Source organism: Trichomycterus rosablanca, chromosome 18 (assembly GCF_030014385.1).
Source record: "Trichomycterus rosablanca isolate fTriRos1 chromosome 18, fTriRos1.hap1, whole genome shotgun sequence".
Taxonomy (NCBI): Eukaryota; Metazoa; Chordata; class Actinopteri; order Siluriformes; family Trichomycteridae; genus Trichomycterus; species Trichomycterus rosablanca.
Window position 1 is genome coordinate 245,298 of NC_086005.1, and position 24,703 is coordinate 270,000.

A 24,703-nucleotide genomic window follows, 5' to 3' on the forward strand; every position below is an offset into this window, starting at 1 on the left:
GACACTTGCACATCTAAAACTACCTATTTAATTTATATAACGGCATGCACAGGATTTTCACATTCACTTCCATTTCTTATTTATATATTTTTCTATAAGTTTCTATATTGCACAAAACTGCACCTTCTTAAACCCACAATGTGAATTGCACATGCCAATATTTAAAATGTTTACAAGTATGAATGTGTGTGTGTGTGTGTGTGTGTGTGTGTGTGTGTGCATTAGAGAGAGTGAGCTGTGTGAATAAGATTGTCTTTATTATATTTTTGTGCACTGCGAGCATCTGTGTAACCAAAAACTAATTCCTTGTATGTGTGAGCAAACTGATTGTGATTATTTACAGTGAAACAGATTCCTGCTCTGTGGTGTGTTTACTGTCTCACTACAGAACCAGTCTGACCAGTAACACTAGAACCACAGCACTCCTTATCTCTCTGTGTGTGTGTGAGGGTCAGATACACACATTATCACATCTTAATCCTTTACTTTCAGTTTTATTTGTGTTCACGGGGATTCGATCTATTTTATTTTATTTTATTCTGGCAGTTTATGGGTGAAACAGCGCCGCCTACAGTTAGAGAAAAAACGGAAATAACGCAGGACAGACCGGATGTAGTTACTGTTCTTACGGAGTGTTTTGGTACACAGCAGTCTGATCTGATCTGGTTCTATTAGAGCTGTATTACTGGTAATTATTAACATTAATCTTTCTCATCATTTCAATCCGACTTTAGTTTAGATACAGAAGTCGTTTATTTATTAAGGTCGGTATGAATGAATTTAAAAAAGAGGATGCAGGATGAAGAGCTAACAGATTAGCATGTTAGCCAACCTCAGTCTGGTTATATTTATGTTTCTATACGTGTGTGTATAACTGCAGTGTATAATAATAATAATAATAATAGTGTGTGTGATTACAGATTGAGGCTCAGTGATGTCTGAGGACAGGAGTGTGTGTGTGAGATCAGATTACACGGTCAGTAAATCAGATCCTGAGGATCAGAAGAACCTGGTGAGGAACAGCAGGAAGATCCTGGATGAGGAGCAATATGTGGAGGTACAATCACCCTCATCCTCACACTCATCCTCACACTGAGCAGATCCAATCAATAAGGTACATATAGCCTAGTGGTTAAGGTATTGGATTAGTAATCAGAAGGTCGCTGGTTCAATCCCCACTACTGCCAGGTTGCCACTGTTGGGCCCTTGAGCAAGGCTCTTAACCCTCAATTGCTTACACAGTATCCTGTCACAGTCGAATCATCTACATGTACAGCGGTACCTTAAAACTCAACCTCAGTGGGTTCTGGGAGTGGTGTTGAGTTTTAAAGACGTTGAGTTTCGAGGTATTTTTCCCCATGAGGATGTTTGGAGAACCTGTTAATGCGTCCATGGTCCCGTGGAGCTGCAGATATTTTAGTCTCATGTAAAATAATGAGGTTGTTTTTGACACTTAAACACTGAAAATAACACAAATATAATATAAACACACTGAAATACAATTACTAACAGTTACACATCAATAAAAATACAATAAAAGCTGCACTTTAGTTTTACTGCTTTATTGTTTCCTGACGCTTCTTAATGCTGGAGATGCTCGATGTTGGAATATCGTATTCCCTTCAGCACCGGCGCATTTACACGAGAAGTGAGAAAACCGCTTCTGGGCCGCTGTGCCGTTATTTCCTATGAAGTGTGACGGCGGTGCACAAAGCTTAGCGTGACTTACTGTAGTAAAACAGCGAGTGAGGAATGTGATTAGTGGAGGAACTTATGAGCAGTAATAATGAAGAGAAGTTTAGTGCTCCTGTCTCCTTCTTTTACTACATTAAACCACGTTAAGCTTTATTTTCAACCAGAAGCGTTTTAGACTCTGGGAGAAGCTGATTCTGATTCTCACCGTTTCTCAGAAGCTGGAGCTGTAACACAAGTTTAAAAGTGAAACAGGGAGGAGAATCCAGATAAACACAGATACATGTGGAGCTGGAACCCTGGATCTGACGCTTATTCCACACTGACGCAGATTCAGATCAGATTCACACGCTGGTGAGGGTTTACTGCTCGAGTCGAGCGCTGAACAAAGCGACGGTCACACACACGTCCAGTTCAAGGTACAAATATCTTGATGAAGGGCGTCGGGATTCAGAGATTTTGAGTTTAGGGAACGTCAAGTCATGCACTTTATGACTAAGATGTTAGTGTCAGCACCATCACTGTCAGTACTGTTCCATCTAAACACAGCAGTGCTTCACTTCACTCTCCTAGTACAGACATGATGAAGCTCCTCATTCTCAGCTGTGTATCTCCTCGTTCCTCTACAGAACCTGGAGAAGATCATCCAGAGGGACTTCTACCCCGACGTCACTAAGCTGAGAGCGCAGAAGGATTATCTTGAGGCCGAGGAGAGCGGAGATCTGCAGAGGATGAGAGAGATCGCCATCAAATACGGTTCAGCCATGGCCAAGTACACCCCTCGTACCTACGTCCCCTGTACGTCCCCTCATCGTTACTCTACACCCTTATTTCTCCTCCTCCTCCTCCTCCTTATTATTATTAATATAAGTGTTAGTGGTGTTAGTAGTATAAGTGTTAGTGTTAAACTGACAGCTGTGTGTGTGTGTGTGTGTGTGTGTGTGTGTGTGTGTGTGTGTGTGTGTGTTACAGATGTGACTCCTTCAGAGTTTGAGACTCCTGGTGGACACTCAGACTCTCCATCCATCTCACACAATAAATCCAGAACAGGAACAGAACCCGGTACATCAGAGCACCACACCACACCACCACCACAACCACCACCACAACAACCACACCACCACCACCACCACCACCACCACCACCACAGTGTTACACTGATATCATGTACAGAGTAACCTGATCACTGCAGGAGTCTCGCTCTCATTAATCATTAATATTATCAGCATTTATCAGACGCTCCTATACAGAAGAGCTTCATCAGTAAACATGATCTTTACTCTAGTCTAAGTAACACAACCACCAGTAACACCAGTAACACCAGTTAGTAGGTGCAGCTTAGTGAGTTCTGAGTTCTTACAGATGTGCTGTGATGTGATCAGGAGATAAAGATGGAGATGAGGAGGAGAAGGATCTGCCCTCGCTGGATCGGTTCCTCTGTAAGAACACGAGTGAGGATAACGCCTCCTTCCAACAGATCATGGAACTGGCTGAGAGTAAAGAGAGAGAAAAAAACGCCTGGTTATACCACGCCGAGGCCGAGTTCAAACAGGTCTGTATATACACTGGTGTTAGTGTTATATACACTTGCTGTTATTGTTATATATACACACTGTTATTGTTATATACATGTTATATACACACTGTTAATATTATATATACACACACTGTTATTGTTATATACATGTTATATACACACACTGTTAATATTATACACATGTTATATACACACTGTTATTGTTATATACACACACCATTATTATATACACTCGCTGTTAATATTATATACATGTTATACACACTGTTAATATTATATATACACACACTGTTATTGTTATATACATGTTATATACACACACTGTTAATATTATACACATGTTATATACACAGACTGTTATTGTTATATACATGTTATATACACACACTGTTAATATTATATATACACACACTGTTATTGTTATATACATGTTATATACACGCACTGTTAATATTATATATACACACACTGTTATTGTTATATACATGTTATATACACACACTGTTAATATTATATATACACACACTGTTATTGTTATATACATGTTATATACACACACTGTTAATATTATACACATGTTATATACACACACTGTTATTGTTATATACATGTTATATACACGCACTGTTAATATTATATATACACACACTGTTATTGTTATATACATGTTATATACACACACTGTTAATATTATATATACACACACTGTTATTGTTATGTACACTCCTGATCAAAATCTTAAGACCAGTTAAAAAATTGCAAGAATTTGCATTTTGCACTATTGGATCTCAAGAAGGTTCCAAGTAGAGCTTCACAATGCTAAAAGAAGAAATGGGTGCAAGAGACAAAAACTTTTAAGCAGCCAATTTATTGAAAACTGCATTTACACTCAAACATGCTTTTTTCAGCTGATCAAAAGTTTAAGACCACAGCCTTTAAAAGCCAAAATGTGCGCAGAAATTTGGATTCCATGTCATTTTCTGTCAAGTATTTACACTGTCAAGACCTCCTGATGGCAAAAGCAAAAAAGCTCACTGACTGTGAACATGGTAGGATTGTTGAGCTTCATAAGCAAGGCCTCTCACAACGTGCCATCGCTGCTGAGATTGGATGCAGTAAGACAGTCATTTTGCATTTATTAAAAGACCCTGAGGGTTATGGAACAAAAAAGTCAAGTGGTAGACCCAAAAATATTTCACCAGCGCTCAGCCGCAGGATCCGATTGGCTGTCCGTCAAGACACGGGACGATCCTCGACCCAAATTAAGGCCATTACTGGTGCTGACTGCAGCTCAATAACCATCAGACGGCATCTGCGAGGGAAGGGCTTCAGAAACAAAAAACGTCTTCAAAGGCCACGTCTTCTTCAACGCCACAAAATTGCCCGTTTAGACTTTGCAAGGGAGCACCAAACATGGGACATTGAAAGGTGGAAGAAAGTTTTATTCTCTGATGAGAAAAAAATTTACCTTGACGGTCCTGATGGCTTCCAACGTTACTGGCATGACAAGGAGATCCCACCTGAGATGTTTTCTACGCGGCACAGTTGCGGGGGCCATCATGATTTGGGGTGCTTTTTCCTTCAATGGAACAATGGAGCTTCAGGTTGTGCAGGGGCATCAAACAGCAGCTGGCTTTGTGGAGATGTTGCAGCGGGCATCCCTCATGACTGAGGGTCCTCGTCTGTGTGGTAACGACTGGGTTTTTCAACAGGACAATGCTGCAGTTCACAATGCCCGCCTGACAAAGGACTTCTTCCAGGAGAATAACGTCATTCTTTTGGACCATCCTGCGTGTTCCCCTGATCTAAATCCGATTGTGAACATTTGGGGATGGATGGCAAGGGAAGTTTACAAAAATGGACATCAGTTCCAGACAGTGGATGCCCTTCGTGAAGCCATCTTCAACACTTGGAGCAACGTTCCCACTAGCCTCCTGGAAACACTTGCATCAAGCATGCCTAAACGATTGTTTGAAGTGATCAACAAGAATGGTGGAGCTACTCATTACTGAGTCCTTTTTTTGACACTTTGATTTCTGTTTTGAGCGGGTTTTCGGGTTTTTTTGAGCTATGGTCTTAAACTTTTGATCAGCTGATGAACAGCCTATTTCAGTTAAATTGTTGTTTTCAATAAATTCCCTGCTCAAAAGTTTTTGTCTCTTGCACCCATTTCTTCTTTTAGCATTGTGAAGCTCTACTTAGAACCTTCTTAAGATCCAATAGTGCAAAATGCAAATTCTTGCAATTTTTTAACTGGTCTTAAGATTTTGATCAGGAGTGTACATGTTATATACACACACTGTTAATATTATATATACTCACACACACTTATATACAAACACTTATTGTTATATACATGTTATACACACTGTTAATGTTATATATACACACACTGTTACACATGGGTATTGTTATATACATGTTATATACACACAATATTACAATATATGCACGCACATTATTTATTTACCATATTTTATATACACACACATTATGGTATACTTACTTAATATGACATTGTATATATACAGTGTATCACAAAAGTAAGTACACCCCTCACATTTCTGCAAATATTTTATTATATCTTTTCAGTACATGTTGGAATTCATGTTTCCCTCAATGAACTGCAGCTCCCCAGTGCCAGCAACACTCATGCAGCCCAAGACCATGATGCTACCACCACCATGCTTGACTGTAGGCAAGATACAGTTGTCTCGGTACTTCTCACCAGGGCGCCGCCACACATGCTGGACACCATCTGAGCCAAACAAGTTTATCTTGGTCTCGTCAGACCACAGGGCATTCCAGTAATCCATGTTCTTGGACTGCTTGTCTTCAGCAAACTGTTTGCGAGCTTTCTTGTGCGTCAGCTTCCTTCTGGGATGACGACCATGCAGACCGAGTCGATGCAGTGTGCGGCGTATGGTCTGAGCACTGACAGGCTGACCTCCCACGTCTTCAACCTCTGCAGCAATGCTGGCAGCACTCATGTGTCTATTTTTTAAAGCCAACCTCTGGATATGACGCCGAACACGTGGACTCGACTTCTTTGGTCGACCCTGGCGAAGCCTGTTCCGAGTGGAACCTGTCCTGGAAAACCGCTGTATGACCTTGGCCACCATGCTGTAGCTCAGTTTCAGGGTGTTAGCAATCTTCTTATAGCCCAGGCCATCTTTGTGGAGAGTAACAATTCTATTTCTCACATCCTCAAAGAGTTCTTTGCCATGAGGTGGATGTTGAATATCCAGTGGCCAGTATGAGAGAATTGTACCCAAAACACCAAATTTAACAGCCCTGCTCCCCATTTACACCTGGGACCTTGACACATGACACCAGGGAGGGACGACGACACATTTGGGCACGATTTGGACATGTTCACTGAGGGGTGTACTTACTTATGTTGCCAGCTATTTAGACATTAATGGCTGTGTGTTGAGTTATTTTCAGAAGACAGTAAATCTACACTGCTATACAAGCTGTACACTGACTACTCTAAGTTATATCCAAGTTTCATGTCTATAGTGTTGTCCCATGAAAAGATATAATGAAATATTTGCAGAAATGTGAGGGGTGTACTCACTTTTGTGATACACTGTATATATATATATATATATACATACACACACACACCCTATGCTTATTGTTTACACGCTGTGCTAACGACGTGTGTGTGTGTGTGTGTGTGTGTGTGTGTGTGTGTGTGTGTGTGTGTGTGTGTGTGTGTGTGTGTGTGTGTTGCAGAGGCATGAGCAGAATTTGGCTCTACCCTCCTCTGAGACTCAGGCGCTGGAGTGTGTGAAGGCTGGAGTGGAGACCTGGGAGTACACCGCCAAAAACGCCCTCATGTACTACCCTGAAGGTACACACTTCATAACACACACACACACACACACACACACACACACGCAGCTTCATAGTGCAGCTGGTAGTGTGGGTGTTACACAGCTGTGTGGATCCGGGTTCTATACTGGCTGTTGTACATTGTCTGTGGGGAGTCTGGTGTATCCTGCCTGTGTGTGTTTTTACTCTGAGCACTCCGGTTTCCTGCCGTCTCCCACAACATGTGTGTGTGTGTGTGTTACCTGTACAGGTGTGAAAGATGACACGGTGTTTAAGAAGCCGAGGGAGGTGGTGCATAAGAACACACGGTTCGACGTGGATCCCTTCTGTAAAGCTCTCAACAAATCACAGATCCAGCAGGCTGCTGCTCTCAATGCACAGGTAACCACGCCCACAAACCCACTCGATAACCACACCCTTACAGGTCACCTGTAGCCCCTTCCATTAACCCCGCCCCTCATTAATCCCACCTCTCACCTGTGTGTGTTTTCAGTTTAAATTAGGGAAGGTCGGTCCTGATGGGAAAGAGCTGCTGCCTCATGAGTCACCTAAGGTCAACGGCTACGGCTACGAGGCCATGCCCTCACCTGCACCAGGTACTTATAACCACGCCCTCACCCGCACCAGGTACTTATAACCACGCCCTCACCCGCACCAGGTACTTATAACCACACCCTCACCTGCACCAGGTACTTATAACCACACCCTCACCTGCACCAGGTACTTATAACCACACCCTCACCTGCACCAGGTACCTATAACCACACCTGCACCAGGTACCTATAACCATACCCTCACCTGCACCAGGTACCTATAACCACGCCCTCACCTGCACCAGGTACCTATAACCACACCTGCACCAGGTACCTATAACCACGCCCTTACCTGCACCAGGTACCTATAACCACGCCCTTACCTGCACCAGGCACCTATAACCACGCCCTTACCTGCACCAGGTACCTATAACCACGCCCTCACCTGCACCAGGTACCTATAACCACGCCCTCACCTGCACCAGGTACTTATAACCACACCCTCACCTGCACCAGGTACTTATAACCACACCTGCACCAGGTACCTATAACCACGCCCTCCCCTGCACCAGGTACCTATAACCACGCCCTCCCCTGCACCAGGTACCTATAACCACGCCCTCACCTGCACCAGGTACCTATAACCACGCCCTCACCTGCACCAGGTACTTATAACCTCACCTACTCCAGGTACTTATAACCACACCTGCACCAGGTACCCATAACCACGCCCTCACCTGCACCAGGTACCTATAACCACACCCTCACCTGCACCAGGTACTTATAACCACACCCTCACCTGCACCAGGTACTTATAACCACACCCTCCCCTGCACCAGGTACCTATAACCATACCCTCACCTGCACCAGGTACTTATAACCACACCCTCCCCTGCACCAGGTACCTATAACCACACCCTCACCTGCACCAGGTACTTATAACCACACCCTCACCTGCACCAGGTACCTATAGCCATACCCTCACCTGCACTAGGTACCTATAACCACACCCTCACCTGCACCAGGTACCTATAGCCATACCCTCACCTGCACTAGGTACCTATAACCACACCCTCACCTGCACCAGGTACTTATAACCACACCTGCACCAGGTACTTATAACCACACCTGCACCAGGTACTTATAACCTCGCCTACTCCAGGTACTTATAACCACACCTGCACCAGGTACCCATAACCACGCCCTCACCTGCACCAGGTACCTATAACCATACCCTCACCTGCACCAGGTACCCATAACCACGCCCTCACCTGCACCATGTACCTATAACCATACCCTCACCTGCACCAGGTACCTATAACCACACCCTCACCTGCACCAGGTACCTATAACCACGCCCTCACCTGCACCAGGTGTATATATAACCACACAGGTAATACTAATGTAATAGATCAGTGGTTCTCAAACTGTGGTACGCGTACCACTGGTGGTACGTGAAGCAGCACGAGGTGGTACGCCAGATAATCTCGGAAAAGTAATTACATGCACCGAAAAAATAAATAATTTAATAATTATAAATAAAACAAAAAATGAAACAAAATGTGGAAATTATTAATAAAATCTGTTTCAAAGTTCTTATAATTCTGTTTTAATAAAATCAGTTTAATTAAAACGAATGTGTTTTAAAAAATATTCGGGGCTACGCAGCCACCGTACTTCATTACGTCTATACTTCACGTTCGCGGTTTCCATCTCGAAATTTCAGTAAAGTTATCAGTAAAGTTATCAGTAAAGTTATCAGTAAAGTTATCAGTAAAGTTATCAGTAAAGTTATCAGTAAAGTTATCAGTAAAGTTATCAGTAAAGTTATCAGTAGCTCTCTCGCTTTTATCAGATCAGATCTGCGTTTGAATCTCACTGATCCCGTTCCTGACATCACGAGGCTGCTCCGCTAAACAGGCGCAATCACTGAAATGATCAGTGGTAACTGCAGATATACTAGTGATGAGTCGTTCGCGAACGATCCGATTCTATTGAACGGATCTTTGAAATGAACGAAAGGAACCGAGTCTTTTATTTCTGCACAGTTCTAGACTAATCCACCCATTCAGCTTCACATCAGTAGAGGGAATTAATCGTAAATTGTAATAAGAGCTGTTTATTGTCGATATTCAAATCCGAAACACTTTAAGTATCACGGAGAGCGAGACACACACACACACACACACACACACACACACACACAGAGAGAGAGAGAGAGAGAGAGAGAGAGAGCTAGTAGTATAATGGCAAATAATTGAGAAATAAACTATAAACTTGTTTAATTGTGTTAAATCTGATTATTTCATGGTGCTTATGTTTTAAAGCAGAAACAAACAGTCGCATCTCTGCACAAGAGAGGATTGTTCTGAAACTTAATGCGATGCAATTGCGATGCAATTGATATTAATATCAGGGGTGTCTTATAGTTTACCCAGTAGCGCCTCCCGAAGAACGAAGAGCCATTTCTTTGAACGGCTCTTTAAAAGGAACCGAGCCAAAAGATCCGGCTCCCTTCAAGAAGGGATTAATTCCCTTCCCTAATTAATTTGTGCCATATGTGGTTCTGTGATGAGAAACATAGGTGGTACTTGAAAGTTTTGGTTTGATAATGGGTGGTACTTGGTCTAAAAAGTTTGAGAACCACTGTAATAGATAATATAAGTTTACTGTTATTAACTGTTAGTGTGTGTGACTCTGTGCACCGCAGGTGTGTGTGAGTCTCCGTTAATGACGTGGGGTGAGATCGAGGACACGCCCTTCAGACTGGACGGATCTGACACACCGCTGGTTGAAAGGTGCCACGGCCCATCATTTAAGGTACTAACACACACACACACACACACACAGATACAGACACACACACACACACACACATTATACACTCAAAAGTATGTGGACACCTGACCATGAGCTCTTTGGGAACAGTTTTTATCTGTGGGAATTTGTGCTCATTCAGTGAAAAATCAAGGCCCGAGGTGTGTGTTGTGTTGATGTGTGTGTTGTGTTGATGTGTGTGTGTGTGTGTGTGTGTGTTGTTGCAGATCCCTGAGCCCGGGCGGCGTGAGAGACTCGGACTAAAAATGGTGAGCGAGGTAGCAGCTAAAAACCGAGCCAAGAAACAAGAAGCTCTACGTAAAGTCACCCAGAATCTCGCCAGGTACCAACAGCCCGATACACACGGTGTTCATAGTGATTATACAGACACAGTCACACTTTAAACGCTGCACTTTCACTGACCTGTATGATTTATTCTGTGTGTGTGTGTGTGTGTTGCAGCCTCACTCCGAAGGGTTTGAGCCCGGCCGCGCTCTCTCCGGCTCTTCAGAGACTGGTTAATCGCTCCTCTGTTAAATACACTGATAAAGCTCTGCGTGCCAGCTACACCCCCTCACCCTCTCACAGAGTCCCCGGCTCCAAAACACCCCTCACCCCCTCACACTCCTCACACACCCCCACGCCCGGCAAAACACGCACCCCTGCACCACACGACCCCGCCTCCATCACAGACGACCTGCTGCAGCTCCCCAAGAGGAGGAAAGCCTCGGACTTCTTCTGATACACCCCCAAAAAACCTGGACCGGGGATTTTTTATAGTTTTTTACAGACTGACGGACTCGCTGCTTATGAACCAGAGATTTCGTTTAATCATCATTTCAGTTGATTTGTGTAGAATTCATTTCTATTCTCATTTCTATTTATTGATGTTGAATTTGTTTGGTGAATTGAGGGTAAAACTCATCAGAATTCAGATCAAATGTACAGTTTTTGTGCCACATTTAAGAGTAACTGAGTAAAAATCTCCACTTTCTGATATTTTATAAATTCTGTGTTTGTTTTTCCCAATTTGGATATATCCAGTTCCTTTAGAGCCACAGGCTAGCACATGCTTTCTCTTCACCAGGCAGTAGTGGATTCATCCAGAGAGCTTTAAGGTGCTGGTTTTGATGTAGAATCTTTATTCGTGCACTGGGAACATGAAGCTTGTTCGGTTGTGGACAGTGACGCATCTTCTCACTACAGGACACGTTACATGTAGCAATCAAATGAATTGAGACCCTCAAAATATAAAGTTTGAGGAAGGTATGAAGCAGGGTCGCAGGAAAACAAAAAAATAATGTAATATTAAAGTACAGCGGTACCTTAAAACTGGACGTCAGTCGGTTCTGGGAGTGGTGTTGAGTTTTAAAGACGTTGAGTTTCGAGGTATTTTTCCCCATAAGGATGTTTGTGAAACCTGTTAATGCGTCCATGGTCCCGTGGAGCTGCAGATATTTTAGTCTCATGTAAAATAATGAGGTTGTTTTTGACACTTAAACACTGAAAATAACACAAATATAATATAAACACACTGAAATACAATTACTAACAGTTACACATCAATAACAATACAATAAAAGCTGCACTTTAGTTTTACTTCTTTATTGTTTCCTGACGCTTCTTAATGGTGGAGATGCTTGATGTTGGAATACCGTCAGCACCGGCGCATTCACGTGAGAAGTGACCAAACCGAAAAAGTGAAACAGGGAGGAGAATCCAGATAAACACAGATACATGTGGAGCTGTAACCCTGGATCTGACGCTTATTCCACACTGATGCAGATTCAGCTCAGATTCACACACTGATCAGGGTTTACATTTAAAGGTACAAAGTTCTCGACGAAGGGCGTCGAGTTTCAAAGATTTTGAGTTTAGGGAACGTCGAGTTACAAGGTACCAGTGTATACACTAAAACGAAGTAAGCTTGTACACAGACGCCCACCTTTTTTAAACCACAGTGGAACCAAATTTTCACCATTTTTATTTATTAATTATATTTTGTTTTGTGTTTAGATGAATTATTTGTGTTTGTGGATCGCCGTAAAAATCATAAACAATATGTGGGTTTAAAAACCCTGATCTGTAGGATATTTACTGAAATATATAAAAGACAAGAGAAGGTTTCAGATCACAAATCTTTAATAATCAGATTTATTCTGATAGAAACTCTGTTACTTTATTACATGCATAGATTCACACGGCTCATAAAAACCTGAACAGAATCAAAACACCAAAAACAGCAAGAAAAACCTCCAAAACCTCCAAAATCAAATAAATAAAAAATCAGATGGAATTGGATATGTCTCACACTGCAGTACAGACTCTCACTACCATAAACACACACACACACACACACACACACACCAGAACACACGTTAATCTAACACAGTGATCATGCAGGAGAATTAAACACAGTTACTCAGCATGGATCAACACCATGTTTTATGTTTTTTTGCTGTTGCATATTCAGCTGCTACTGATGGTGTAGAGTTAATGGTGCATGTGTAGAGTTTATACTCTGATATACAGAACATTAAATAAAAAACTAACCCCCCCCCCCCCCCCCCCATATCAATCTAACAGATCCTGATCTGATACAGCGTACTGCACTACACAGTGTGTGGAAGACTCGATATAATGCGCTGATGTTTCAGACTAGAGTCCTGAGCACCGAAACCCTACCAACCAAACACATAGTGCACAGTGTGGGTGTAGAAGTCTTTATGTTTAGTACTACAGCTCATTAGAGCACTTAAGTACACTAATGTGGCAAAATATGTGGACACTCCTCTTAATTATTGTTTTTAGCTGTTGGGTTAGAAGTAAGGGTTAGGTTTGAAAGTAAGAGTGTTAAGGTTGGAGGTAAGAATTAGGGTTATGGTTGGGTTGGAGGTTATGGTTGGGTTGGAGGTTAGAATCAGAGTTGGGTTCTGGTTGGGTTTGTGGTAAGGGTTGTGGGGGGTTAAGGGTTATAAAATAACACAAATTCTTTGGACTTTTTGGCAAAATATTCAGTCACAAAAACAGTTGTAATATTTTCTACTTTTAGATGAATGAAGATATTAAAACTCTAAAATAATTACTGTGCTATACAACCCAGACTGATATATAACCATGTCATGTATCTTCCAGTAAAAGTACAAAACACAAACCAGTGCTGGAATCATGCTGTCAGAGATAAACACACAGTTCAGCACATCAGCTGAGGAGGAATTAATGCGCCGATGTTTAAGAGAACGTGAGCAGTGATATGAGATTAAATCAGCGCTTTATTTTTGATCTGAGTGTTTATGATCTGTGATGTGTGAAGTGCTTCAGTGCAAATGCATAAGATTACAGTACACACACACACACACACCAGTGAAACCCAGTTTACACCAGCAAAATGGAAGACTATTGAGGAAAGAATTCATTATTCAGTAGATGGTTAGGTGTTGATTGAGGGTTAGGGGTTGATTGAGGGTTAGGGGTTGGTAGAGGGTTAGGGGTTGGGGTTGATTGAGGGTTAGGGGTTGATTGAGGGTTAGGGGTTGATTGAGGGTTAGGGGTTGGTAGAGGGTTAGGGGTTGGGGTTGATTGAGGGTTAGGGGTTGATTGAGGGTTAGGGGTTGGTAGAGGGTTAGGGGTTGAGGTTTAGGGTTAGAAAGGGTTAGGTTTGGGGTTGATTAGGTTGAGGGTTGATTGAGGGTTAGGGGTTGATTGAGGGTTAGGGGTTGATTGAGGGTTAGGGGTTGGTAGAGGGTTAGGGGTTGAGGTTTAGGGTTAGAAAGGGTTAGGTTTGGGGTTGATTAGGTTGAGGGTTAGTTGAGGGTTGGGGTTGAGGTTTGATTTTATTTATGAAGGTAAAGGTGTTAGTTTATCTGTTAGGACGGTCTGGTGAATATAAATGCTACATCAGTGCTGTATAGATCATATAGAATCAAACCTCGTTTATATAACCTGCTCTGTACATGTTTAGATCAGCTCGTCACTCATCAGGTATAAAATGGGATTCACTCATTCACACAGCAAAAACACACTCAACATACAGAATAAATAAATAAATAAATAAATAAATAAATAAATAAATAAATAAATAAATAAATAAATAAATAAATAAATAAATAATTGTTGCATATTTTTGTAGCTGAGATTTGTGCTGCCGTGTTGATTGTAAATCACAGTATTGCAGTTTGATTAAATGTGCTTTTATAAAGCTGGATATAATAAAATATAGATGCTTTTATTCACCGTACGTATAAACCAGTATTAAAGGGATTTCATGCCTCGGTACAGGGTCAGAGGTCAGAGGTCACGCTCCAGAGGTCTGTGTGTATTGCAGAAGATTCAGATCCTCAAACGTCTCGGTGCAGAAGATCAGCGGGACATCATCCTCACAAACTCTGAGAGATAAAGAGAGAAACTGTTAAATATCAGAAATAAACACACACACACACACACACACACACACACACAGCTGTGAGCTGAGAGCGGTTGCCAGGTCCTTAATTATCCACTCGTAACAGAGTAAATATGTTTTTACACACACGTGTCATGTATGAAGTCAGGAAGAGGCATTCATCATTAAACAGACCTTCAAAGTCCACGTGTCCATCTCCATTAAGATCAATGTCCCTCAGGATGTCCTCTAGATCTTTATGTCCCACCTGGAATAAAACAACATGGGTGTGTCACTTCATTCTGATCTCCTGGTACCAGAATAGAGGAACCATGAAGGACCAGAAACTTAGAATCTAACACAGGGACACAAGGAAAACAAAAACATCCACAGACACGACAGAGAAAATGGACATAAAAAGGGACAGAGCAGAATTCAGAAATGGACGTTACAACATGACGGGTCAGCTTTCAGATGAAGATGAACTTTAACCTGCTGCCCCAGAAGCTTCTTCATGGCCTCCCGCAGTTCTGCTGTACTGATCTGTCCATCACCGTTAGTATCGAACTACAGGAAACAGAGAAACAACCACAAACCTCAACACTGAACTATTATAGAGGTGAACACCCCCCCCCCCCCCCCCCCACGGTCTGTGGACGTGTGTTTACCTCCTTAAAAGCGTCTCTGAGCTCCTTCACTCCGATCATATCTGCTGTTTCTGCCAACAGTTTTGGTCCCATCAGCTCCACAAAGTCCTCAAAGTCCACGTGACCCCCCACTGACCGGAGATACAGAGAGATACACAAACGTAAACATGGAGCTCAGTAATGCAGGACATGTTTATAACAGAGGGATGAAAAATCTACAGTAAATGATTCTTTTATTTCAGCTCATGTGATGAAACACGTGGAGAGAATTTAGATGAAGTGATTTGATTATTTCTGAGGATCGTACGGTTCATGTTGATCTGCTGACTGAGCTCGATCAGCTCCATCTCTGTGGGCATGTACCCCATCGTCCTCATACAGTTCCCCAAATCCTTACAGCCGATAAACCCATCATGGTCCTTATCGAACTCTCTAAACGCCTCTCTCAGCTCTGCAACACAATAACAACAACAACAATAATAATAATAATAATAATAATAATAATATACTGTACTTTAAAGTCAAAACAATTACAATACTCAAACTGCAGAACATTAATTCCTTAATTTAGAAGATCAAGGCTGCAGTGGGTTTAGAGCCTGTTTTAGAAACACTGGGGACAAAAATTAAAATCAGACTGAATCAGTTTAAATGAGTCTGAATCATTAAACAGTTTGTATAATTCTGAAGGTAAATAATTCAACCGGATTTACTGAATCAGTCTGAATGACTAAATCAGTTTGAATCACTTTAAATAATTATATTATATAAAGATTAATATAAATCACTTTATTGTGAGATCGTACCGTCCAGTTCTTCAGGTCTCAGCTCTCTGTCCTAAACAAGAAAACAGAAAATTTACTTTACAAACAAAACATCAGTGTGGAAAAAAAATAATGTTTTATTTATTTAATTAATAAATTAATAAATCTAAACTAATGTTAAAACTTTTGTCTCATTCTCTGTTGTTTGGATTTGTTTTTACAAATATTTTATATGTAGTGAGCAGCAGTAGTTCATATCATTTATTTAATTTTTACTGATATATGTAATTAAATCATCATGTATTTTATTTTAAACAGTCTCTTACAGACTGAAGTCTGGTTTATAATTTCTTCAGAAGAGACTTTAGATTCTTTAATAAAGGTGAATTTGTTTGTATCTTTATAACACAAGTGTGTCAGTATAAAGTTCACACCAGCGCATCAGTATTTATAAATCATTTTGTTACCTGCACCCACATCTGATAAAATGAAACATAAACACATAAAATCAGGATTATATCTGAAATATTTATGCTAATATTAGAATTATTTCTAAAGTCCTGTGATGGTGACAGAGACTCCTCAGATTGGCTGAAGCAGTTTGGAATAATCCTCCTCTGAAAAACAAGTGGAAGAAGTTTAATGTGTTTCACTAAACAGCAGCAGATTTAAACTTTATTATTATTATCATTATTATTTACACATAGATTATAATGAATCCACCATGTCGAGTGTTTCTCTCTCAGATCAGATGAGTGATGTTTCTACAGGAGTTTGTGTTTATAATAAACTCTCTCACACATGATTGTAAAACACAGTACGATGATTTGTACATTCATATTTCTGCATTTAGGAGACTTACAGGACTGTGACAGTGAACAGTCTAAGCAATAGTGGTAACCTGGCAGTGGTGGGGCTTGAATCAGCAACCTTTCGATTACCAGTCCAGTACCTTAACCACTAAACTACAACTTTAAATTATAAATGTAGAAGCCTATTAAAGCTTCATTTTAGAGAAGTTGGGACAGGATCATGTTTACCACTGTGTGTCTCCTCTCCTTTACATTCACTTCAGTAAAAGCTAAATGTTCCTCATGTTTCTGTTCTAAACTGTTCAGTGTTTCATTCTTCAGTTCCACATTCCCACTTTACACTGGTTCAGGTGAACTGTGGTGGATCAGTATGATTGTACTGTGTCAGTAATAACTGTAAGTCGGGTCCCGGACAGTAGGGGGCGGTATAGGTTTAGTGATTATATAAGAGCACATGTAGCGTAATGGAATCTGTTTGTTTATTTGTTAGTTTATTAGGATTTTAACGTCATGTTTTACACTTTGGTTACATTCATGACAGGACGGTAGTTACTCATTACACAAGGTTCATCAGTTCACAAGGTTATATCGAACACAGTCATGGACAATTTAGTATCTCCTATTCACCTCACTTGCATGTCTTTGGACTGTGGGAGGAAACCGGAGCACCCGGAGTAAACCCACGCGGACACAGGGAGAACATGCAAACTCCACACAGAAAGGACCCAGAATGCCCCACCTGGGGATCGAACCCAGGACCTTCTTGCTGTGAGGCAACAGTGCTACCCACTTTAGCCACCGTGCCACCACACCTCACCACACCCCACTATACCCCATCACAACCTACCACACCCCACCACACCTCACCATACCCCACTATACCCCATCACAACCCATCACACCCCACCAAACCTCACCACACCCCACTATACCCCATCACAACCCATCACACCCCACCAAACCTCACCACACCCCACTATACCCCATCACAACCCATCACACCCCACCAAACCTCACCACACCCCACTATAACCCATCACAACCGACCACAACCCACTATACCCCATCACAACCCATCACACCCCACCAACTGGTGCAGCTCACACCTAACATGAATCTAAATCCTTGCGCCAGAAATTTCTGTCATGCCACCTCTAATGCAGCTTGCTCGTCCAGGACGGTCCTGACATTATGACCAAAAATGCTGTGCCAGTGTGATGCCAGCTGAGTTTACAGGAAAAAAAAAGAGCATCGGCATCTAAACAGGCAAAAACTGGACCGGATCAAGCCCGGCATCACAGTTTCAGAGAAAACTCACAATACTGCTGCACCTCTTATACGTTTATGTTTACTTATATACTTTTTATTTTTATACTTTTAAATCTTAATATTTAAGAACTTAACTGTTGTGTGTATTTCACCGTTATGGTGTGTGCATGTATTTGACAGCGCGTATGTTCTTGTTTTCTTTTTTTCCAAGAAGTTGCACAAAATTTTTTGCTGTATTTTATATACAGTATAACAACAATAAAGGCGTTTTAATTCATTCATTCATTTAAACGCAGGTTCTCAACAAAGGAGCTGCAAATCTGAGAGGAAGAAACCATGATACATAAAAACACGTCCACCTGGAGCGCATTTACACTCAACCAGACCTCAATCACCTGCGCCTCCAGGCTCCCCCTGCTGGACATAAATGCATCTGTGGATGCTTCTAAATTCTTCTCCACAGACAATAATAAGTACAGATCATTAAATCATTAAAATCTTTATAAGTGTGTGTGTGTACATGTGTGTGTGTACACTTACGTACAGCCTGCCGGCTCTTAGCGAATCCCTTGCGTAGGAAGATGCAGGCGGGGCCGAGCGTGCTGTGTACGTAGGTGGAGTTCTCACGTGCGAGGGCGTTGTTTGAAGCCCCGCCCTCGTCACATGACACCACAGCTTTGTAGCTCCGCCTCCGGTCCTGATGGGGGCAGCATTTTTGAAAAGGACGTGTTACAGGCGTGTGTGTGTTAGAGGGAAGTGAGTGGTGATGAGAAGCTGAACTGGTTCTGATGGGACGTGTTTTTATTCTGATGATTATTTACGTGGTGATACTGCAGAGTTACAGCGTCTCTCGTACAGCAAACAATTATTAATTATCATTAATTATTATAAATTATCAATAATTATTATGAATTATTATGAATTATTATGAATTATTATAAATTATTATTCATCCATCAGATTTATTACTGATAAACGTTCCTTCACGTCTCTGTTACTGAAACACCAGAACTGAAGCACCGAGCTCCTCACAGCTGTATGTAAACTTATGACCCTCACTGAGTGCTAGTGGTTTTACCTCCAACAAAATCAACCACACACACACACACACACACACACACACACACACACACACACACACACACACACACACACACATTAAACACCCCATCAGCTCTGTCCAGTACACACACATATACACAAACACACAGCATAACACACCATAATAAACACACACACACACACACACACACACACACACACACACACACACTATTTACATTTTCAGCATTTAGCAGACGCTTTTATCCAAAGTGACTTACACAATGAGCTGAACACGATGAGCAATTGAGGATTAAGGGCCTCGCTCAGGGACCCAACAGTGGCAACTTGGTGGTGGCGGGGCTTGAACCGGCAACCTTCTGCTTACTAGTCCAGTACCTTAACCACCAAGCTATCACTGGCCCCTATTTTGTTGGAGGTAAAACCACTAGCACTCAGTGAGGGTCATAAGTTTACATACAGCTGTGAGGAGCTCGGTGCTTCAGTTCTGGTGTTTCAGTAACAGAGACGTGAAGGAACGTTTATCAGTAATAACACACACACAATAATACACACCATATTAAACACACACACACAAACACACACACATATACACAAACACACAGCATAACACACCATAATAAACACACACACACACACACACACACACACACACTATAACACACACACAATAATACACACCATATTAAACACACACACACAAACACACACACATATACACAAACACACAGCATAACACACCATAATAAACACACACACACACACTATAACACACACACAATAATACAAACCATATTAAACACACACACACAAACACACACACATATACACAAACACACAGCATAACACACCATAATAAACACACACACACACACACTATAACACACACACAATAATACACACCATATTAAACACACACACACATATACAAAAAAAACCCAGAGTAACACACCATAATAAACACACACACACACACTATAACACACACACACAATAATACACACCATATTAAACACACACACACACACACACATATACACAAACACACAGCATAACACACCATAATAAACACACACACACACACACACACACTATAACACACACACACAATAATACACACCATATTAAACACACACACACACACACACACACATATACACAAACACACAGCATAACACACTATAATAAAGACACACACACACACTATAACACACAAAAAGACACACACACACACTATAACACACACAATAATACACACCATAATAAACACACACACATACACACCATGACACACAGATACACTATAACACACACACCATAACAACTATACCATAACAAACACCATCACACACACACACACACATACACACAATAATACACACCATAATAAACACACACACACATAGACAAACACACATGCGCAGGTGCTGTAGTGAGCAGAATGTAGATGAAGGTGTGTGTGAGTGTGTGTGTGTGTGTGTGTGTGTGTGTGTGTGTGATGTTGAACGTACCTTCTTGTTGAAGCGGCTGAGAGGAGATTTAACACAGTTACCCATGATGATGTTAGAGCTTCAGCTCATCCTCTCACTGCACCACTCACCACCGCCGCTCTGTGTGAGTGTGTGTGTGTGTGTGCGAGTGAGTGTGTGTGAGTGTGTGTGCATGTGAGTGTGTGTGTGTGTGTGTGTGTGCATGTGAGTGTGTGTGTGTGTGTGTGTGTGTGTATCCATGCATGCATTAAAGGATGTTAAAGTGCATCTCCTAGTGTGCTGTGTTTTAGCGAGGAACCAGAGAGAGAGACGAGGTAGAGGAGCTGATGGATGATGGATGTGAGGAGGAGAGGAGTGAGGTAGGGGAGTGAGGTAGAGGAGCTGATGGATGATAGATGTGAGTAATTGAGTGTTTCAGCATCTACTGTACATGATAGTGTGGAAAGATTCAGGGAATCTGGAGCGTCTCGGTCTGTGTTGAATGTTCGTGACATCACTGCACGATAAACCGTCGTGTGACTGTAATAAATATAAATGTAGCCACATGGACTCAGGAGCGCTTCAGAAAACTGTTGTTACTGAACACAGGCCACCGCTGCATCATGAAACACGACCTGAACTCTGTTACACACAGAGAGAGTCAGACATCAATTCTATACAGAAACACCTCAGAGTTCTCTGGGCCTGAGCTCGTCTCAGATGGACCATAAGACAGTGGACACGTTTATAAATGTCTGTAATTTTGGATTCACACAGATCTGATAGTTAACACTTTTTATACACTTTTTATAATTATTTGTATAATTATTATGCTGATAATGAAATACACATCGAGCATCTTCATTCTAAATGTTTTTATTAACACGTGTTTTTGTTATTACATTTAGATTTTCTGTTGTTTTGGTTTTTTGACTCTGTGGTTTAATTATTTTCACTCTTTAACCAGGAGACTGATGTAGATAATAATGAGATTCATGAGCAGGCTGTGTGATTAGTTACAGCTTTAATACACTGGGTGTTTGATTCAGAAGCATTTTGAGTTCAGAGAGTCGCTCCACTGTGCTTCAGTAAAGTAGAACACAGGTACAGGTCCTGGTTCTTATTCTGGTTGTAATTCTGGTTCTGATGTTTGGTTCTGGTTCTGATGTTTGGTTCTGGTTCTGGTTCTGATGTTTGGTTCTGGTTCTGATGTTTGGTTCTGGTTCTGGTTTTGATGTTTGGTTCTAGTTCTGATGTTTGGTTCTGGTTGGATGATTCAGGCTGCTGATGTGCTTTTATTCACCAGAGGCTCAGAGTGCACCAGAGCCGTCTGTTCCTATAACATCAACACACACACACACACACACACACACACACACACACACACACACACACACACACTTACACACACACACACACACACACACACACACACACACACACACACACTTACACACACACACACACACACACACACACACACACACACACACACACACACACACACACTGAGAGCTGCAGGCTGTGCAGATATGTTAACCTCATATAGAGAGCAATGAAGAGAGCGAGATGTTATTATGGAGAACATAAAAATCCTGGATTTTACACAGCAAACCAACCAATTAACTAATCACTCAACCAACCAATCAACTAATCACTCAACCAACCAATCAACTAATCACTCAACCAACCAATCAACTAATCACTCAACCAATCAACTAATCACTCAACCAACCAATCAACTAATCACTCAACCAACCAATCAACTAATCACTCAACCAACCAACTAATCACTCAACCAATCCAACCACTACACCAATCCACCACTAATCACTCAACCAATCAACTAATCCCATCACAATCAACCAATCAACTAATCACTCAATCAACCAATCACTAATCACCACAACAACCACTCAACTCACACTCAACTAATCACTCAAACCAATCCAACTAATCACTCAACTAACAACTAATCACTCACCAAACAACTAATCACTCAACCAATCAACTAATCACTCAACCAATCAACTAATCACTCAACCAATCAACTAATCACTCAACCACCAATCAACTAATCACTCAACCAATAACTAATCACTCACACAACCAACCAACCAACTCAGATTCATCAAGCTGCAGACAGAATACAGATTTATGAGTGTTATATATTTATACAGAATGATGAGAGCACAGCTAACAATCCAGCCTCGACCTCCTGAACAGTTCTCCTGAACCCTCTCCTGAACCCTCTCCTGAACCCTCTCCTGAACAGTTCTCCTGAACCCTCTCCTGAACCCTCTCCTGAACCCTCTCCTGAACAGTTCTCCTGAACCCTCTCCTGAACCCTCTCCTGAACCCTCTCCTGAACCCTCTCCTGAACAGTTCTCCTGAACCCTCTCCTGAACCCTCTCCTGAACCCTCTCCTGAACAGTTCTCCTGAACCCTCTCCTGAACCCTCTCCTGAACAGTTCTCCTGAACAGTTCTCCTGAACCCTCTCCTGAACCCTCTCCTGAACCCTCTCCTGAACAGTTCTCCTGAACCCTCTCCTGAACAGTTCTCCTGAACCCTCTCCTGAACCCTCTCCTGAACCCTCTCCTGAACAGTTCTCCTGAACCCTCTCCTGAACAGTTCTCCTGAACCCTCTCCTGAACAGTTCTCCTGAACCCTCTCCTGAACCCTCTCCTGAACCCTCTCCTGAACAGTTCTCCTGAACCCTCTCCTGAACCCTCTCCTGAACAGTTCTCCTGAACCCTCTCCTGAACCCTCTCCTGAACAGTTCTCCTGAACCCTCTCCTGAACCCTCTCCTGAACAGTTCTCCTGAACCCTCTCCTGCTAGTGCTGAATGATTTGTGGTCACATGATGGATCTGATCCTGAAAGATCATCTATCAGATCTTCCTATAAAGCTTCACCCTGGTGACCAACCAAGATGTTCTGGAGATGATGGTGGAGGGTAGAAGGCTGGATCATGTGACTCTGTCTTATATTTGGGAAGTAGAGGATCAAACACTGCAGGATGTGCTGCTGAAGTAAAGACAAGATTGGCATTGGGCATGGTGGTGATGCTCAAACTGGCATGGATAGCACCAGCACCAGGCTACGACTGATGAGAGTCTTGTATGGACGTGACGCCTGGAGACTGAAGAAAGAGGAAGAAACACATTCAGGCTTTTGAGAACATCAGAAACTGCTGAAAGTCTCACAGAGGAAGATGATCACCACTGAGCGAGTGTATGAGACGGCCAGAACAGAAAAGCAGCTCCTGAACCACATCAAGTCCCTCAAGTTCTGTTATTTTTGGCATGATGAGGTTCCACATGAGGACGTTACAGATGACGTTACTGTATGACAGGACGTGTGGAAGGACGAGGAAGGATGGAGAATAAGCTGGACTGATAACATCATGACAGAGGAAGCTGGAGGACACTGGAGAAAGCTGATCCATCTGTGCAGCCAACCATCACAAAGCCCTGACAGCAGCTGAACGGGTTTTTGGTGCCACGTTACTCTTCAAATCATCAAATCATATCACTTACTGTCAGTGCTCAGGGGTCCAAAATACAAAAGCAGGTTCATCATGTGTACCTCAACCATCATCTGTAAAGTTCTGACAGGAACCCTGCTGAGATGTGGCCTGGTGAGACAGGCGATGAGATGGAGGACGATTACTTTTTCACACATCTGTAAATCCACCTTCCTCATCACTTCCTGTTTCTCCTGCTTCATCCTCATGTGCTGCTGAGCTTCCAGAGGAACGTGAAGCCTCAGCGTGACTTTAATCCCTCCGGCTCGAATCGACCCACTTTTATAACGTTAGTCTGACGTGACAGTCTACACTCGGCTAAACCCGCTCTAATGAGCATAAAATATACAGCC

The 24,703-nt window shown here is 42.0% G+C and overlaps 2 protein-coding genes across 3 annotated transcripts in view; one reads left to right on the top strand and one right to left on the bottom strand.

Annotated features, from left to right (window-relative positions):
- Positions 1-613: 613 nt before the first annotated feature.
- On the top strand, positions 614-11,937 carry ess2 (ess-2 splicing factor homolog). Of its 2 annotated transcripts, none has more exons than XM_063013939.1 (11): positions 614-688; positions 906-1,057; positions 2,322-2,490; positions 2,665-2,754; positions 3,075-3,244; positions 6,971-7,088; positions 7,320-7,450; positions 7,563-7,665; positions 10,313-10,422; positions 10,647-10,762; positions 10,882-11,937. In XM_063013939.1, exons 2-11 carry the CDS (start codon positions 935-937, stop codon positions 11,159-11,161), a joined length of 1,410 nt encoding a protein of 469 aa, XP_062870009.1. In that variant the 5' UTR covers positions 614-688; positions 906-934; the 3' UTR covers positions 11,162-11,937. The 2 variants fall into 2 exon arrangements, with proteins under 2 accessions (XP_062870009.1, XP_062870008.1); XM_063013938.1 differs by having other exon boundaries at positions 921-1,057.
- A 2,754-nt stretch (positions 11,938-14,691) lies between these two features.
- The window catches only part of cabp1b (calcium binding protein 1b), a 12,347-nt gene continuing 2,335 nt past the window's right edge, over positions 14,692-24,703 (bottom strand). The window contains exons 2-7 of the mRNA XM_063014675.1: positions 16,254-16,284; positions 15,755-15,898; positions 15,469-15,578; positions 15,293-15,367; positions 14,996-15,068; positions 14,692-14,804 (exon numbers count right to left, since the gene is read on the bottom strand). Coding sequence (XP_062870745.1) covers positions 14,779-14,804; positions 14,996-15,068; positions 15,293-15,367; positions 15,469-15,578; positions 15,755-15,898; positions 16,254-16,284 — 459 coding nt within the window. The 3' untranslated portion in view covers positions 14,692-14,778. The remainder of the gene's footprint in view (positions 14,805-14,995; positions 15,069-15,292; positions 15,368-15,468; positions 15,579-15,754; positions 15,899-16,253; positions 16,285-24,703) is intronic.